General features: G+C 54.4%; 1 protein-coding gene across 1 annotated transcript in view; it reads right to left on the bottom strand.

Annotated features, from left to right (window-relative positions):
• The window catches only part of ITPR3 (inositol 1,4,5-trisphosphate receptor type 3), an 83,575-nt gene that overhangs the window by 29,169 nt on the left and 36,601 nt on the right, over positions 1 to 17,805 (bottom strand). The window contains exons 10-27 of the mRNA XM_048826478.2: positions 17,081 to 17,131; positions 16,221 to 16,363; positions 15,563 to 15,662; positions 14,952 to 15,112; positions 12,992 to 13,133; positions 12,012 to 12,173; positions 10,980 to 11,152; positions 9,988 to 10,107; positions 8,785 to 8,967; positions 7,752 to 8,003; positions 7,082 to 7,226; positions 6,603 to 6,750; positions 5,527 to 5,723; positions 5,151 to 5,280; positions 4,135 to 4,192; positions 3,666 to 3,831; positions 2,903 to 3,067; positions 1,200 to 1,268 (exon numbers count right to left, since the gene is read on the bottom strand). Coding sequence (XP_048682435.1) covers positions 1,200 to 1,268; positions 2,903 to 3,067; positions 3,666 to 3,831; positions 4,135 to 4,192; positions 5,151 to 5,280; positions 5,527 to 5,723; positions 6,603 to 6,750; positions 7,082 to 7,226; positions 7,752 to 8,003; positions 8,785 to 8,967; positions 9,988 to 10,107; positions 10,980 to 11,152; positions 12,012 to 12,173; positions 12,992 to 13,133; positions 14,952 to 15,112; positions 15,563 to 15,662; positions 16,221 to 16,363; positions 17,081 to 17,131 — 2,565 coding nt within the window. The remainder of the gene's footprint in view (positions 1 to 1,199; positions 1,269 to 2,902; positions 3,068 to 3,665; positions 3,832 to 4,134; positions 4,193 to 5,150; positions 5,281 to 5,526; positions 5,724 to 6,602; positions 6,751 to 7,081; positions 7,227 to 7,751; positions 8,004 to 8,784; positions 8,968 to 9,987; positions 10,108 to 10,979; positions 11,153 to 12,011; positions 12,174 to 12,991; positions 13,134 to 14,951; positions 15,113 to 15,562; positions 15,663 to 16,220; positions 16,364 to 17,080; positions 17,132 to 17,805) is intronic.

Raw genomic sequence — 17,805 nt, 5'->3', positions numbered from 1 at the left:
GGCACAAGAGAAGAGGAATGAGCGTTAGAACACACACACACACGGCAGGACGCAGCCCTACGCTGGCCCCAACGAGGCGGGCTGCCAGGCATGAACAGGGCCGTCCTAATCCCTGGATTCTAGGGTTCGGACCCTGGGTGCTCTCTAGCCAAGCTGCCAGGGGGCAGCCTGTCTGGGAACAGGTTGCAGATACATTCCATCCCCCAGGAGATCAAAGGCACGGTTCTCCTCCGGCCACCTCCTCTGAACCCAGCTTCCACAAGTGGGAGGCCAGCCTTGGCTGACGGAGTACGCTGCTCTCAGTTTCCCTGGTGTAAACCCAGAGCCACTCCACTGAGCACCGTGGAGTAAATGCTGCGTTTACATCGGCGTAGCCTGAGAATCTGGCCTGTGATCCTCCATGTTGCCAAATGGAAGGTGTCGCATTACGTATGGGCAGCTGCGATCTCACTTTTCCCCCTGCGCCAACATCTGCAGCCCCAGCTGGCAGGCTGCACAGCCAGGCCCTGCCTTGCATTCATGACCCTTCAGGCTGGAAAAGATTAGGATGTCACCCACCAGCATTTACTGCCCTGGCTGCAGAATGTCAGCTGGGATTGTCCTGGAAGCCCTGCAAAATGTTGGGTCAAGTTTCTCCCAGGCGTACGCACTTAAAGTCACTGGGCTGCGTGGGTAAGACAGAGGGGAGAACAGGCCCCTTTGTGTCCAACTACAAGGGAGAGTCAATTCCATCACGCAACTCACCAAGCAGAATAGCAAAAATTAGCATAGGCCTCAATCAACTGAGAAACCCTCACGTCCAGCAACATGACTCTGGGTCTCATTCATAAATCCTTGTGTCCCTCCTTGTGCAGAGTGAGAGTCCTGTGTGTCATTCACAAATCCTCACCTCTGTCCCCTAGCACAAGTCCTGCCTTTGACTTTTATTGCACAGGGTTTGATGACTTCATAGGGCTCCCCCTGCACTAAGCTTTTAAATGTAAGCCCGAGTCTCACATGTCTTTGCACGCAAGCTGCCAGCTCCACCCCTGACTTCTCACAAGTCCCTTACCCATGGTGCAAGACGCTGTATGTAACACCATGAAGACCACTCCAGTCCAATGTTCCCCACTGACCTGGCTAGGTCAGGCAGTCCCACTGCACAGCTGGCTGGTGCTATGTGATGTTACCAGAGACAATATTTATTCGCTGTTACTTACCCCTTTGACTATCTTGTAATTCTCGCTGCTCTTCTCTTCAGGGGTACTGACCTCCTCATCTGCAGCGTGCTACAAAGGGAAGGAAAGAGAGGAACATCTCTCGGTACAAAAAGAGAAAACCCAATAATAATGGGTAGGTGTCCCATATTGACTGAGTGCATGGCTCCTCAGCATGGGATAGAATTTCTAGACCTCATTCATGACGGCTTCTTGGAGCAGCTAGTCCTGGAACCCACAAGGGGAGAGGCAATTCTTGATTTAGTACCAAGTGGAGCACAGGATCTCAAGCAAGAAGTGAATATCGCTGAACTGCTTGGTAAGAGTGACCACAATGTAATTAAATTTAACATTCCTGTCAGGGGTAAAATACCAAAGAACCCCACCGCAGTAGCATTTAACTTCAAAAAGGGAGAACTGCACAAAAATGAGGAAGCTAGTTAAACGGAAATGAAAACGAAGAGTCACAAGAGTGAAATGCCTGCAAGATGCATGGAAGCTATTTAAAAACACCACAATAGAGGCACAAACTAAATGTATACCTCAAATTAAAAAAAAACAGTAAGAGGACCAAAACCAAAATGCCACCATGGCTAAACAACAGAGTAAAAGAGGCAGTTAGTGGCAAAAAGATATTCTTTACAAAGTTTCAGAGTAACAGCCGTGTTAGTCTGTATTCGCAAAAAGAAAAGGAGTACTTGTGGCACCTTAGAGACTAACCAATTTATTTGAGCATGAGCTTTCGTGAGCTACAGCTCACCTCATCGGATGCATCCGATGAAGTGAGCTGTAGCTCACGAAAGCTCATGCTCAAATAAATTGGTTAGTCTCTAAGGTGCCACAAGTACTCCTTTTCTTCTTTAAAAAGTGGAAACCAAATCCTACTGAGGAATACATAAAGGAGCTGGCAAGCCAAGTGGCAGGCCAAAAAAAGCATCTGAAGAGCAACTAGCAAAAGACACAAAAGCGAACAGCAAGAAAAATTTTAAATACAACAGAAGCAGGAAGCCTGTCAGACAATGATGGGGCCCCTGGACGAACAAGGTGCTAAAGAAGCACTCAAGGAAGAGAATGTTGTTGTGGAGAACTAAATGAATTCTTCGCATCTGAATTCACTGAAGAGGATGTGGGGGAGATTCCCACACCTGAGCCATTCTTTTTAGGTGACAGACCTGAGGAACTGTCCCAGATTGAGGTATCCATATAAGAGGTATTGGAACAAATCGATAAATGAAAGAGTAATGTCACGCTAATTTTTATAAAAGGCTCCAGAGGCAAACCTGGCAATTACAGGCTAACTTCAGTACCAGGCAAATTGATTGAAACTACAGTAAAGAACAGACACACAGATGAACACAATATGTTGGGGAAGAGTCAACTTAGCTTCTGTACAGGGAAATCATCCCTCACCAGTCTATTAGAATTTGTTGAGGGTGTCAACAAGCACATGGACAAGAGTGATCCAGGGTAGCTGGACCTTCAGCAAGCCTCGGACAAGGTTCCACACCTGCCCGTTTCCCCAGGAGCAGCTGCCTTCCTGCACTGAATGCCTCACTAACACCCACCTCTGGCATGCCCAATTCAGGGGGCTGAACCGAGAGAGAATATCCTTCCGTCACTGGCCTGAGCTGGATTTGAACCAATGGCACAGGGGTGTCTGTATCCAGCCCATCCCCTGCAATCTGGAGAGCTGCTCAGGTTCTTACCTCTTTCTTCTCCTTCTTGGCCCCTTCCCCTGCGTCCTCCCCCTTGGGGCTGCCCTTCTTGTCCACCCAGAGTTCAGATTTCTCCACCATCATGCGCAGCTTGTCGAGCTCAGCCTTTATCACCTTGTAATTCTCAACATCCTGAGCCGAGATCAGGAGCTGGACCTGCAATGCGAGGAGAACCTCAGCCCCTTCTGCTCACCGAGGACCCGGTGTGCAATGAAAAGCCAAGCGTGGGTGTCCATCCGCCTTTTCCTCACTCAGCTCTCTGCTTCCCCCACCTTCAATCCAGAAGACTCAGGGGCAGCTGTGGCTGAAACAGCTGATTAAAAGCTACTTTTATGGCATTATCAGGCCTGGGTGTGATGTTGTTACCCAACCCTGAGCATCCACCTCCCACAGATGAGGCTCTCAAGACCACTTAGACTTGATTCCTGCCGGGCATGGCCAGGATCTGCAGCATCCCTACCAGAGCAGTTTAAGGAAGGAGCTGCACCAATGGGACTCCCTTAGCTGGCACAGATCTGGCCATTCCACCATGCACCTTTTCTTGGTGCCAAACGCTGTGGACATGCACCAGCTAGCCGATGGACTGACCTCACCCGCTCATTTCCACACCGCATTTGCTCCCTGCCAGCCTGGCTGGATTTAGACTCACACCTAGCGTAACCTATTTACAACCCCCTCAGCCAACTGCACCCCAGGTGTGGGCCAGGACTTGCGAGAGGGTCTGGGACACCTGGACTGCCCCCAGCCGTGTTACCTGTTTAAAGGTGTGCAGCACCTCCTGCCGCTGGCTGAAGTGTTTGAAGAGGAGCTGGAGGGAGCCGGAGACAAGCGGGGGATAGTTGTGCATCGTCAGGTGGATCAGCACACGGAGAAACATCCTCCCTCCTTCATCATCCACCTCTAACATGCTGCTCGACTTCCTGAAGCCAAGGGGAAAGCCCACGCCGTGAGTAACAATCCACTCCTCAGGCCACAGTCCTCAGCAGCAATAAGGACTCCCTCTGGCTTTGTGCTGGCCCTGTGCTAGCCCATTCCACTCCTGATGGCTGATAAGGGGCTCCTATGGTAGCCTTTATGGTAGCCCCAGGCCACCCACATTCTCTGCTCCCTGAGGCTTTCAGCCACCAGCAATCCACCTCTTCATAGGAGAGCGGGACTTATCTACAGGGAATAGCAAAGGACAGATTCACTTTCCGCTGGAAAGAAGGGACTGAGGAACTTACCCGACCCCGAACATGGCCTCTGCCTGCTCCCCTATTCTGTCCAAGTTCATTGCTGCACCTGAAAGGAGAGAAACCAAAGGGGCCATAAGCAGGGAGTTCAACCCCGCCCCAATGGAAGGTGACAACGAAACTTCTAGGGAACTCCTAGGGAAACAGTCTCAACTCCCAATCCAGGGAGGGGAAAGGGGTTTCCTGCCCTGCTGAACTCTGGATGGACTGGGCTATCTCTAGGTCGTCACAAGGTTGTTCATCAGCGTGGTACCCGAGCATTCACCACCGTATCCGCAGATTCTTGACCTCCCCTGCCTTTAAGCACCTCCCTCGGTAGTTCTCTGCTGAGCCACTGGCCTCTTCTACGTACACACACGTCCTGCTGCTATTTCATTGTGAGGAAGGAGCATATGGGAAGTGGGGAGTAGGGTGACCAGAGAGCAAATGTGAAAAATTGGGACAGGGGGTGGGGGAGTAATAGGAGCCTATATAAGAAAAAGACCCAAAAATTGGGACTGTCCCTATAAAATCGGGACATCTGGTCACCTTAGCGGGGAGGAAGGTGTCACCACCTTTAACCTTGAGCTTAACTGTGGCAAAGGGAAAAGCTCACAACAACAGAAGGGGAGTGGGGAGCAAATCGGCAAAAGGAAAGAGAAGCCAGGGAAGGAGGATGCAGACCTTTATTACTGAGCTGATACTAGGTACCACGGGGAGAGACACCTTAGAAACACCAGAGTGAAAGTGTCTGTGTCCCTAATTTCCTTCAACCTCCATCTCCTCCAAGCAAAAGCCTCCCAAACCACTGCTGGGCCCTGGCACCAAATAATCAAATCCAGGTCCAACCCAGCCCATTCAATGCAGCATGTATCCCTCTCCATCTGCTAAGAGAGTTTATCAGAGCCATACAGTGTGTTCCCAATAATCAGCTGGTATTTAACATGCCATATGGGGCCCTTTAAATCTAAGCTGCACTGGAGACTGGAACTGCTGGTAGAGAGCAAAAGGGATGGAGAGACAGCTACTTGTGGAGTCGAAGGCTGGAGCTGTCCCATCCGCGCTGCTGTCCTGCATGGGGTAGACTTCTATGAACTCCTTCTTGAAGACGGAGAGCAGGTAGGAGATCCTGTAGTCCAGCCGCACGTTCAGGATGAACTGGGGAGCAGCATGGGCAGAAGGAGTGTAGAAGTGAATCCCCCACCATGGAAACCACCCTCTTCACACTTGCAGCTTCCCGCCCCGTCCCCACCTTCCCTTCTGAACACCCCAGCCCTGCATTAACCAGAGGCCAGCGGCACTGGTCTATAGAAGAAGTCCACGGGAATCTGCAGCTTCCTCATTTCATTTGTTCCCTCCCTCTGAGCTTCATGCACCAGCTTTTCCATCACTGTGGGCTCCCACCTGCAAGATCTCCAAGATCTTCAGCTTGGTCTCCATCACAACAATGTTTTCATTCTCTATGGTCCTCTCCCGGTCCGTGGGCTCAGAGGCCACCACGGTGCTGAGGCTTGGGACACTGAAGACGGACTGTTTCCGGCTCAGGACCATGGTGGACATCATCTGGCCAACACCCTGGATGGACTTCCGCACGTTCTTCCCTAGGGAAGCAGCCAAGGTTGGCAAGAGGCTAATGTGTGAGGCCAGCTTTAATACACTGAGGGGGGCTAGAACTGGGCTTCCAAGTCCACCTTGCGGCTGGCATAAGGACCCACCCAAACTTCCACCAAACTGGAAACTGCTTTAATTTTATTGGAGGATAAATGGGGAGGCTGATTATTCACCTGGCGTGTCCCTGCATTTCTTACTTACTATTGCTGGCCAAATTCCGAGCTCCTCCCCCAGAACCTGAGAGAGGCCAAGCTCTTGCTAACCCCTGTCTCTCAGGCTTAGTCTACACTACAGAGTTAGGTTGACATAAGGCATGTCGTCAGTGTCTCCACTACAGCCTTGCGCCCACCAATATAATTGCCCTACTACGCCAACGTCATAACTCCATCTCCACGAGAGGCGTAGGGCTTATGTCGATGCAGTTAGGGCGAAGCAGAGTCTATGTAGACACTGTGTTCCTTACATTGGCTGTTATTCTTGTCAATTACATGCCTCTGTTGGAGCCATGAAATTGACAAGAAAGCCAGCTCCCTGCCCCAGTGGGTCTCTGCTCCAAGCCAGGCTGCCACCCAGGCTCCCAGCTTTGGCTGCCGCCCGGGCTCCCCACTGCCTACTGGGAGCCCTGTTGCCCACCATGGTCCTGGCTCCCTGCACTGGGAGCACCAGTGCGGATCTACCCATCGGAGGCGAGAAGCCCCGGGCGACCTCCCCCCTGCTCCCGGCTGTGAGCGCAGAGGCGAAAAGCCCCAGGTAGCTGCCCCACCCCACACTTCCAGAGACAGTCAGGCCCACCAGTTTCAGCTGAGGTCATCAATGAATTGAGACCGTTCAGGGAAGCAGGTGCTTACAGGCCAGCCATGGAGCCTTACCCGCCATATCCTCATTGTACATGGACTGCATCATGAGCTGAGGGTTCTGGACACAGTCTATGATACCCAGCAGAGTGCGTGTCAGGCGTAGCAGCTCACTGAAGCTGTAGAAGCCAAAGTAGATGAGGTTGTGGGCGAGACTGACGACCTGCAGGAAGGACAGAAAGACTCCAGTTCTCTCCCACACCCCGTGAGCAGACGAGGAATACAACCATACAGGGTAAGGACTCCCACGATGGCTGCCCAGTCTGCAGTGGCAATTGGCCATTCCAAGATGGCGGCCCAGTTTGCGCCAAGACGTGGCAGTTCCAAGATGGCCACCCATGGTGTGACCAGAAACTGGCCGCCAAGTTTTCGCAGGGCCCCTGTACAGCAGTGAGACGTGGCCTCCTTGCCTCTTCGAGGGAATAAGGCCCAGGCTGTGCTGAAATGCCCCCACTCGGGATTGCTTTAAAGCAGGGCCAGCGCAGGCTTCTCACCTCAAAGGTGAGCTTGTTCTTCTCCTCGTTGGCGAACGGCACCGCCTCGCTCACCACGTTGTTGAGATAATCCTCCACGAACTCCATGGTGCTGGCGAACTTGTTCTTCTTGTCATCCCGGGAGTCGTTCAGGTTGGAGTCGTAGCTGCAAAGGGGAGGAGAGGCGCAGTGAGCCAGCAGGAGATGGGCCAAGTCTCTCTCAACGCCCTAGCCCTTCAAGTGCCTCTCCCGCGGAGGAGGAGCCCCTGCCTGGCTCTCCAGAAGGGCAGCACGTCGTGCCAGATGCAGTTCTCTGCATCGGATGGACAGGCCCGGAGGTCAGCGTCCTCTCCCCACAAAACCCCTGCCTGGCAGCAGCAAGGGCGAGTGTCCCAGTGACCCTGGCCTCGAAAGAGAGAGAGAGAGAGAGAGAGAGAGGAGAGCTCAGTCTCCAAAGCTCATTTCGTCACTGGCCTTGAGGACTGATCAGTTTTTTTTAAGGCTTTGCCCGTGAGGAGACCTGGCTAAGACCTGCCAGACCCATTCCACATGTGCCTCCCGCCTGCCTTCACTATGGCCATTTGGTCATTAGTGACACAAATTGGATCTGAGCCAGGGATCTCTAGGGCGGGATGGGCTGGAATCCCCCATGCCACCCCCTTTCACGGTGAGAAGCACCGGTTTGCCTCACTCTTTGATGGTGATGGCATTGGGGATCTCCGTCCACAGCCGCGCGAACTTGACGGGCATCACCAACTCCTGGGGGTCCCGGTCTACATGCACGTGCAGCATGAGGTGGCAGAAGGAGGCCCGGAGGTCAAAGGGCAGCATCTCGTCCGCCATGCAGAGGAAGATGAGTTCCACCCTCAGCTGCTTGGAGATCTCTTTGATCGCCAGGTACTGGCGGTCCAGGCACATGCGGGCAAACAGCTTCAGCTGATACCTGCTCGGGGGTGAGAGCGAGGGAGGGAGACACACAGAGACGGAGACGGGCGAAGAGATGAAAGGAGAGAGGGCGGGGATCTGTATTAGATCATTTGTGGAAGTGACAGACGTCATCCCGCCCCTCGGCCGAGGGAACAAGACCCCGCTTCATGCCCAGCCGGTGCCCCTTGGGTAGCTGGTGAGGGCCTAACGGGGTGAGCAAGAAAGCTGGAGAGAGGTGGCTGGGCCAGGGGGCTGCTCTCCGAGCCCGCACAGCCGAGCTCTGTGAACGGAAACAAAGGCGCAGCTGTGCTCCCGTCGCTGAACTCCCACTGACTCCAGCAGCAACACATGCCCCATGGTGGCTGGCTGAGTGAGGGGGGGCCCCCCACAAACATGCTCCTCTTCTGTTTCCCCTTCACCCGCACCCAGCCAGTGTCCCATGGGCACACCCCCTCAGCAGGGCTCCTTCAGAGCATGCTCGCCTTCGCATTAGCGGAGCAGGTGGGTTACGTCCCCCACTGCCAGACAGGGAGATCAGCCGGACGGTCACCTCCCTGGCTCATCCCAGCGCCTGGGGGGGGGACTGGGCTGGCCCAGGAGTGGCTGAGCATGTGGAGACATGCCGAGGGCAGGGACAGCACTCACAGAGCCCAGCATCGGTTCCCTTGATGCGGAATTCCAGTCCCTGGTGAACTCCCCCGAAAAGTCCAGCTCAGCCAAGGGTGGGATTTACTGTCCAATCCTCACGTTGTCCCCATCGGACACCCAGGAGGGTCGGGGAGGTCACATGGCATTACCTGTAGTAACTCAGGACGTTCTCATCATGAGCGTTGCCCGCCCGCGCCTCCTGTGCCAGCTGCCGGATGCTTTTCTCTTGGGAGTCGTTGTTCTTGTCACTCCAGGTCAGCCAGACCTCCTCCTCGGAGTACTCGATGCTCAGGTATTCGTGGGTCTGGGACATCTCCTTTACTGGCCTCAGCCTACAATCACACTGCCACGTTCAACAGGGGTCCTTACTCCCCATTGTACGGATGGGGAAACCGAGGCACGGCGAGGTAACGGGACTCACCCAAAGTCACATAAGGAGTCAGGATTTCAGACTCCCCAGGCCTGGGCTCTGACCATTTGACTACGCTACCTCCCATCTCACACAGGGCAGAGGAATAACCACAAAGGAAAGAAAACTCGTTGCGCTGGGAAGATCCTCTCCTAGACTGCTGATCAGGGAGCGGACCCAAGGGAGCAGAAGGCTGAGCCCAGAGAATCCACCTGTCCCAGACTGATGCTGGGCCCAGATGCTGGGAACTGTGGCGTGGGCAAGCTGAAGAAAGCCGATATTTCATACTGTGTCTTAGGCACTAATTTCAGGAGGCTCCCCGTAACAATGGTCCAGATCCATCCCTCTAGATGTTGGCCCCATCACAGTAGTATCTGAGCGCCTCACCATCTCTAATGGGTTCACCCTCACAACCCTGCTGTGAGGCTGGGCAGGGCTATTCTCCCCATGCTACAGAAGGGCAACTGAGGCACAGGGTAGATTAAGTGACTTGCCCAAGGTCACCCAGGGAGTCGGTGGAAGAGCAGGGAATTGAGCCTGGGTGAGTATCCTAGCCCATCCTTCCTCACCAGAAAGGGGGTATTATCCCCCTGGACAGATGGGGAATTGGGGCACAGAGAGAGTCAATGATGTGCCCAAGGAATTGAACCCAAACCTCCTGAGTCCCTGGCCAGGGCCTTAATCACTAGACCACCCTTTCTCTACCCCCTTGAAATCAATGGAGCAATGTCAATTTCCACCGAGGCGCTGGCCCTGAAGATTGATGGGATGCGGTAAGATGGCCCTGAAGCCTCATACCACCCTATGGATTGACCGGGGTGAGGAGGGGGAGGGTATTCCCATGACTCTCCCCACTCCACACACAATGCTACAGTCCCACACGGGGGGGGGGGGGTGGGGAAGGGCCCAGCACTCAGGACCAAGCGGCCCCTGGGATACTCACTCCGTTTTAATCAGGATGTCGCTGTTCTTGGGGTCCAGCACGCACTTGCAGATCAGCTCCTGGGTGACAGGGATGGCGATGTGGTTGGACACACACAGGTCCGAGAGGTAATCTAAGAACCTGGGGCGAGCACAAGAGAGCCACAACTCACGGTCAGATGGGGCGGGGGGCTGGCTTGAAGGGGAAGGGCGCCCCAGTGGATGCTCTGGCCTCTCTCTCTCAGCTATTGTCTTTGCATGAACCTGAACCGGGGTTGCAGACCTTATGGAGCTGTTGGCCTGGCGCACCAGGATAGGTCTTTGAGGCTTGAAGAGCACATGCTCCCAACTGGTGAGAAATCCTGCTCTGGCATTCACACCTGGGAGGGTCCTCCTGCTCGAGCAACAGGCTCAGCCCAATCTAGCCTTCAGCTGATGCTCCACATTAGAGGGCGCCTGCCCTCTGTCTGAGTCTCCACCTCCCCAGGTCCCACGACTCTGCTCTCGTATGGCGCAGTTCTGCTTTTACCGCGCCAAGATCTGCAGCATCCGATGTCCCATCCCCTGACAGCATGAGCCACCCAGCGGGGCACTGCCAGCCACTGCGATCCTCCTGGGAGATATCTGCCCTCTTACACCACGAACACCCTGGAAGGTGCTTCCACTCCTCTGATACTCCTGGCCTCTGCAGTTCTGCCCCCGCAGGGCTCCGTTAGCCTCTCCGATCCCTCCAGGCCTTTGCAAGGCCCGCTACTTTCTCCACTACCCCAGCCTCTGGATTCCTCCTGTTCCCTGCGTGACTCCCTCTCCAGGGCACTGCTAGTCCCTGCTCTCGAAACCCCAAACATACCGCCCCCTTCACCAGCACAGTCCCTCTGCTGGCCAGCAACCTTTACGGCTGCAACAGAGCAATATTCAGCTGGTTGGACGCGACAGTCTTCAAACACCAGTGCACCGGGGTCCATCGCTCAGTGCACAGACTGTGAGACAGCAGCCAGGTTGCACGGCACGCACCTGGGCTCCCGGTTCTTGCGCACCAGGCTGACGAAGGTCTCCACCTCGGTCTTGGTGATGTGCTTCTCCAGCAGCTTGCGGTTGTTGTGCAGGAGGGCGGTGATGGTGTCCTCTGCCAGGATGTCGTAGCCGATCTGGGACTGCATCATGCCGAACTGCTTGGCGATATGTTCCTGGAGGAGCGGGGCAGAGATCAGGTGGGGGCAGGGGCAGAGCAGTTAGCAGGGGCCAGGGCTAGTACTGGGTGCCAATGGTGACCGCAAAATACACCCCCAGCATGAGGGACAAGTAGGGTGAGCGACATCTGGAATCTGTGCTCTGACACCAACTGAGGTGCCTGTCCAATGCAGAGACCCAGCACCCGCAGACCCAACCTCTGGGGAAGATATCCAGGTTCCCCACTGGCTGATTATGGTTGGGTGTGGGCTCGGGTCCCACCCTCCACCCAGGTCCTGCTGCTGCCCTCAGGGCCACTCTCTGCTTCCGACACCTATCTCCTTCAAGGGCTTCCCCCCATAAGCCCTGCTCGCTGTCTGGCCAGCTGTGGAGAGAAGGATCCCCGCCCAGGGCTTCCCCATCAGCGTCAGTGTTAAATGGTGGCCAAGAGGAAGATCCAAGCTCCGGAGAGAGAGGACAAGGTTCCTGCCTGCCTTGGGGACAGCAGAGCTGGCGTGTGGTGAGGAGACCAGGGGCCTGGAAACTCTGTCACTTCATGGCCCAAGTAGCTGACAACTCCAGTGGGAAGACAGGGAATTATCCGTATGGGAGATTCTGCTAGAGCAGCAGGAGTGCACGGGAGTCCTAAAGCCCACAGCTTGCTAGCCAAATCAGCAACACGTGTGAGTGGGTTCCTGGAGAGCAGACGGAGATGACTTGCTCCCTTTTTGTGATATGGACGTACAGTGCCTAGCACAACGGTGCCATGATCCCTGATTAGGGCCTCAAGGTGTTCCGCAATACAGATGACAGTGTATCACGTGGGGCCAGGAGCTCTGGCCAGGACGACCCGGCCGCCCTGCCACACGGACCCACCTGGTTCTTGCGATAGTCATCCTGGGAGTGCCGCAGCACCCGGTAGCAGAGGCGGAACATGTACTGATAGGGAGCATTCTTCTGATCCGACAGCTCCTCCAGCCGCACCAGGGGGCCTTCCCCTCCCTTTTCCTTGAACGGAGCTTTCAGGATCCCGAAGATCTAATCGAACACAAAAGGGGGAAGCCGGAGGGAGTCAGATTCCAAGCTGCCCTCCGCAAATCTGCGTTCAGAGCTGCAGCTGAGTCCTCTCTGTTTAGTTACAGGTATTTCTATGGTGCTCGTTCCCTAGCAGGTGAGATAAGGGATGCCTGCAGGCAGAGCCTGGTTAAACCACCCCTGCTGCTAACTCAAGGCCATCCATGGTAGTTCAAGGGATACAGTGGGTCCCCTCTGGAGACCTCAACTCTGATCACAAGCAGAATGAATTGGACCGTCTCACGTAAGGCCTGCGTGGAGATTTTATGACCTCAAATAAAGCACCCTACGTTTCACTGGGCTCAAAAGGAACCCAAGGCTGGAATAAGAGCAGGGGCTGCAGGTCTCATTTCATGAGTGTCAGCAGAGCTGCCTGTGGGGCACAGACTGATAGCCGTGGGGAGCTGCAGGTCAGGACTGATCGGCATCCGAGATGGAAGAGGACAGCTTTCATGACACCAGCACCAAGTATGCCTGCCCTCTGGCCAATTTCTAAGAGCCCCTTATTTTAATGACCTTTCAATTGACCAAATTTGCCCCTCACCCCCAACTATGTATAGCTTCTAACAATAACTCTATAAAAATGCCCCTGAAGAATACAAGCTGGCTTCACAGACACACAGTCCACAATTCTCCAGTGTCTCTCTGACCAGCCTGTCCCCAAATTCCCGTTCCCCAGCCCACGTTTTCCCCACGGCTCACTGAGGGTTCAGTGGCTGAATCACTTTGGTTCAAACCCAAATCCTTGTCCCTGCGTGTCCCTCCTCTCCCATCCTGCTCACCTGTTTCAGGATGTTCTGCTCCCGCATGAGTTTCTGCCTCTCCCGGTTGGGTTTGGTCACCATGATGTCCAACACATTCTGCCCGTTGTTGGGAACGTCGCTGACAAAAAACACCAGGTCCTCCAGCAGCTGGATCACAAACCTGCAAAGCGGGCAGCACGCAACATCATTATTGGCAGCGGGTGCATCCATGCCACCTGGGACCTCAGCAATGGGAGGGTTAATAACCAGAGAGCAGCCTAGAACCGCTCCTAGTCTCCAAACCAACCCCTAATGTTGGGTGGTTCATACAAAACTAATGAGACCCAAGTTGGGTTTTGAGGAACTTATGCAGTGTGTAGAACATGTATCGGGCCTCTGTGCAGGAGAGAATTTGACCCCCATAATGTCCATGGGGAATTTATTCCCTGACCTCTTAGAGCTTGGTTTATGCCCTGAAGCATGAGGGTTTAGAGCCCTTATAATTCTGTAGAATCAGAAAAAGAATTAGATAAGTTCCTGGAGGATTGGTCCATCAATGGCTATTAACCAAGATGGTCATGGATGCAACCTCATGCTTTGGGTGTCCCTAGCCTTTGACTGCCAGAAGCTGGGAATAGGCGACAGGGGATGGATCCCTTGATCATTACCTGTTCTGTTCATTCCCTCTGGGGCACCTGGCATTGGCCACTGTTGGCAGACAGGTTACTGGGCTAGATGGACCTTTGGTCTGACCCAGTCTGGCCGTTCTTATGTTCTCATGTGTATTCAAACTAAAAGTACATAAAGAATTTGGCTTGGACAACAGGACTAATATCCTCACACTTGTGAACAGTCAAGAGTTTGATCATCATGAGTGGTCAGAACCCTGGTTCTCTTCCACAAGACAAAGCCCTTCAGGCAAGTCTCTGGCGCACCGTAGCCCAAGGGACTCAGCTTGTCTTCTGGTGGAGGGGTGGCAAAGGGGAAGTGGCTTAGTCATCTGCGTCACCGTATCGCTGTGTTTTGCTTAGGAAATGCCAAGAACCCACCCGCCTATAAATAACACCACGACTAACTAACCTGGCGCTATCTCAGGGCCATCTCCCAGCTCCTCATTTATTTCTCTTGTTGCAAAGGAGGGGCCCGACACACGCAATCGGATTTCCTTGCTGCGTCCCTGGGGAGGAGCCGGCTTGTAATCAGGCCACTGGCAGGGAAGCACGATGGTGCTTGCACAATGCTCTAGGCCGAGAGCCATGCTGTGCCATGAGTAACAGAGATATGGCCCGGCCCACGGACTCTGTCCTGCTGCCCCCTGCACCGGAGGACATGCTGCATTCTAGCAGTAGGACTGCATGCTTCCTTGCTTATTGTAGGCTGGATATCCAGCCAGGCCCTTTACGCCCCCACATCCCTAGTGACCATTTGGTCAGGATACGGGGGGTGGGGAAGGGGGAGGCCTGGCCACAGTAGGGGTGATAAGATCAGCTGAGGGCGAGAGGCCTGGCTGGGGGGGGCTGGCCAGTGTTGGGGGCGGAGATGCCTGGCTGGGGGTGATCTCAGTTGGAATGGAGACTAGGAAGCCTGCCTGGAGGATCCACCTAACTGACTTCCACCAAGTCAGGCCCCCAGAGCGTCCATTTGGTACTGCAGGCAGAGGAAGATCTCTGGCACCCTAAGTCTACCCCCAACTTGGTGCTCACTGCCTCACCCCTGCACCCAGAGTGACTCTGCTCGCCTCCCACAGGCATCTGGAAGGCGACGGCCTCACCCCTATATCCGGCATGACAAAACTGTGATCTGAGTGGATATCAGGCTTTCCTGGGTTTCACCAAAATCCACAGGGCTCAGCACACTGGAGCCTCGGATGCTCCCCGAGACTCATCAAATGCAATGTTCAAAAGTCACCGTGTTACAGACAGGCAGAGAGATGCCTTCGCGTTGAGCGTGAGCCTGGCTTTGCTTGGCCAATGGTCAGGAGCATGGTTGGGTTTGTTACCTGCGGTCGTTCTGGCTGATGAAGCCCTCGTTCATCTTCTCCACCACGTTGGCCAGCATGGAGCTGGCATCGTTGGCAAAATCCAGGTCCCGGATTTCTGACACTGGCACAGAGACAATGGCGAAAGCTTCTTTGTCCTCCTTGGTGGGGCAGGTGCCGAGCTGAAAGAGAGAACCCCGTGTCACCCCTCACCAAAACCCGCTTCAGCTCCAGCGACCGCATCTGCCGCAGGGTCAGACACACATGGACACCTTTCTCAACACTTCACCCACTACAACGCTGGGCTCCGGGTACAACCCCTCCCTTCCGCACTGCTATTTACCACCACCATCACAGCACCTGTACTCCAACCATGGTGGGATGAATGAGCCACCCGACCCCGTCCCTACCTCGTGGCTACTATCAGCTATTTGCACTGGACAGATGAGTTGGGTTCTAGGTTGCTTTGGCTGGGTTCTAGGTTGCTTTGGCTGGGTAAAAGGTTGCTTTGGTCGGGTTCTAGGTTGCTTTGGTCCTCCTGATGATGCTCAAGAACCTACAGGGACACGAACTCTGAATTCTAAGAGCTCATTAGACCCTGCAGCCAAGCTGTGACCAAGCATGGGACGTACCATGAGACGAATGGGTCTCTCTTCATCGATGTCAATGGGCACGTCGGTGCTCTGGATCCAAGTGTTCGTACAGAGGTGGCGCAGCCTCACGTAGGAGTTCCTGAAATCGGTACAATGAAGGTTCCGTGTTTCTATCGCGCTTTCCATCCAGAAAGGCCCGGAAGCACTTTCCAGATGCGCAGGTGGGAATCACGTCAAACCTCCCCGTGCTGAAATGCAGCCACCTCTGGGGTGGGACACGACGGTCATTCTGCACCAGTTCCTGCAGGGGAATTAGGGGAGTCGACACAGTCACCCAAGCGGGAATTGGGCCAGGACCCCATGGTTGCGCTACTGGTTTTCCAACACACAGCAACTCCAGCCACGCAGCTCCCACCAGCGTGCTGGCTCAGCACTGACTTGGAGAGAACAGGGCCACTTACACTTTTCCTTAGAGGTCCCCCCTTGCAAGAGTGGACCAGGTTTCAGTGCTAGGCTTTCAGGTTGTGTGACTGCTACTCCATGTTCCCTTCCTTGACCCCAAATCCTCCCCCCTTCTAAAGCAGCCCAACCTCCATGAGACTGCGCCCAACTGGCGAACTAGCTCTGAATTCCCACCAGGCCATGAAGCCGACTGAACCGGTGAGGTTTCACAGTGGGCCCGGGCGTTCCCACATACCGAGGGACAAAGGAATCCGTCTTCTGCAGCGTGGTAGGGTCCAACTCAAAGAGGGAGGCAATGTCATTCCCGTGGGGCACGGCCACCAGCCGGTATTTGATCTTCTCCCCCGTTTTCCTCCGGCTGGAGCGAATGGTCCCGCCCTGCAGCAAGGGAAGCAGCTATGGAGTGTGGTACCAAGCGGTTGGATGCGGTACCAAGCTCCCGCATGCATGCATACTCTAGGGGGAAGGTGGGTCAGTCTCGAGACACAGCAGAAGCTCCCAAGAACCTGGGCTGGGGTCTTGCAGCATGAAAACACATGAGAAGAGGGGTGGCATGCACCAGTGGACCTACAGGACCATCTCCACCTTCCCGAAGACACTTGGTAAACAGGGTAAAAGAACCCCTCTGCCACAGGGCTAGGAAGTCATCTCTCTTCTACCTCCACCTCATCTGCATGCCCTTCCAGCGCGCTCTGGGCTGTGCGAACCCTCCAGGCCATTCGATTCCAACCAGATGTACGAACACCTGCCGGGGGTGCACTCGGGACACTTGGCCAGTGTGCTACATGGAGATGCCTCATAGAGCAGGTACACTGAGCAAGGCAGCCTTCCAGCACTGCCAGGAGCATCACATCCACCAGAGCACGATGCCGCTCCAGTGTCACCCTGAGCACCAGCTGCTGTGGTTTCCCTGAATCTAACTGCACCTGCTCCCTCCCTAGCTGGGCCAATGGCCCGTTCTGTTACGGTGCCGATTCCCTGTGTTCTCAACAGCCAGTCAGAGAGTCTAAGTGGATGAGCAAGGAAATTACTTCCAGGCCCAGAGAGCAGCAGCCGCTCAGCCACTAGCCAAGCAGAACACATCTCAAAGCTCACCATGGATGCAGACTTGGGATCGGCGGCATCTCCTTTGTAACTTGGGTTTTCCTACAAAGTGAAAGAAATATTAAATAAGTAACAACATAAACACGCAAGTTGGGCCATTGACTCTGACCCTTTCAAATTCCAAGCAAGGGGGTTTGTCACCTGCTCTTTCTTCCACTGACTCAACGGAGACATGCCAGATAAGTCTTTCTTGGATGTCTCGCTCTAAAATATAGGTTCTAGCCTTCACCGCACAATGTGGGCTCAAGGCAGGAATGGGTGGATGACGTTTTCTGGCCTGTGTTATGGAGGAGGTCAGACTAGGTCGGTGGTTTTCAACCTGTGGGCCATGGAACCCTGGGGATCCACAGACTCTGTCTTAGATTTCCAAAGGGGTCGGCACCTCCATTTGAAATTTTTCAGTGGTCCACAAAGTTTAAAAGGTTGAAAACCACTGGAGTAGATCTGATCATTCTGGCCCTGAAATCTGCAAATGCCCTAGAAGGCGAGCAAGAGCTGAATTTGGTCAGGAGTCAGAAAAAAAAGAGTTAAGCATGGCTGGCCAAATTCCTTTTTGACAGAGCAACGGGGTTGTGGTGAAAGGATTGACTGTAGAGCTTGGCCCAGGATGAGCAAATAAAGGACAGCTCAGCCTGCTGGGCTGTGCGTGCCGCAGGCCAAGCGGAAAGGGAGAACGTGAAGAGCAAGTTTGACAAGTGCGTGCCAGCTCTGGGGGC

The sequence above is a fragment of the Caretta caretta genome, chromosome 21 (assembly GCF_965140235.1).
Source record: "Caretta caretta isolate rCarCar2 chromosome 21, rCarCar1.hap1, whole genome shotgun sequence".
Taxonomy (NCBI): Eukaryota; Metazoa; Chordata; order Testudines; family Cheloniidae; genus Caretta; species Caretta caretta.
The sequence above is the reverse complement of the archived record's forward strand: the minus strand, read 5'-3'. Positions and strand labels throughout refer to the sequence as shown.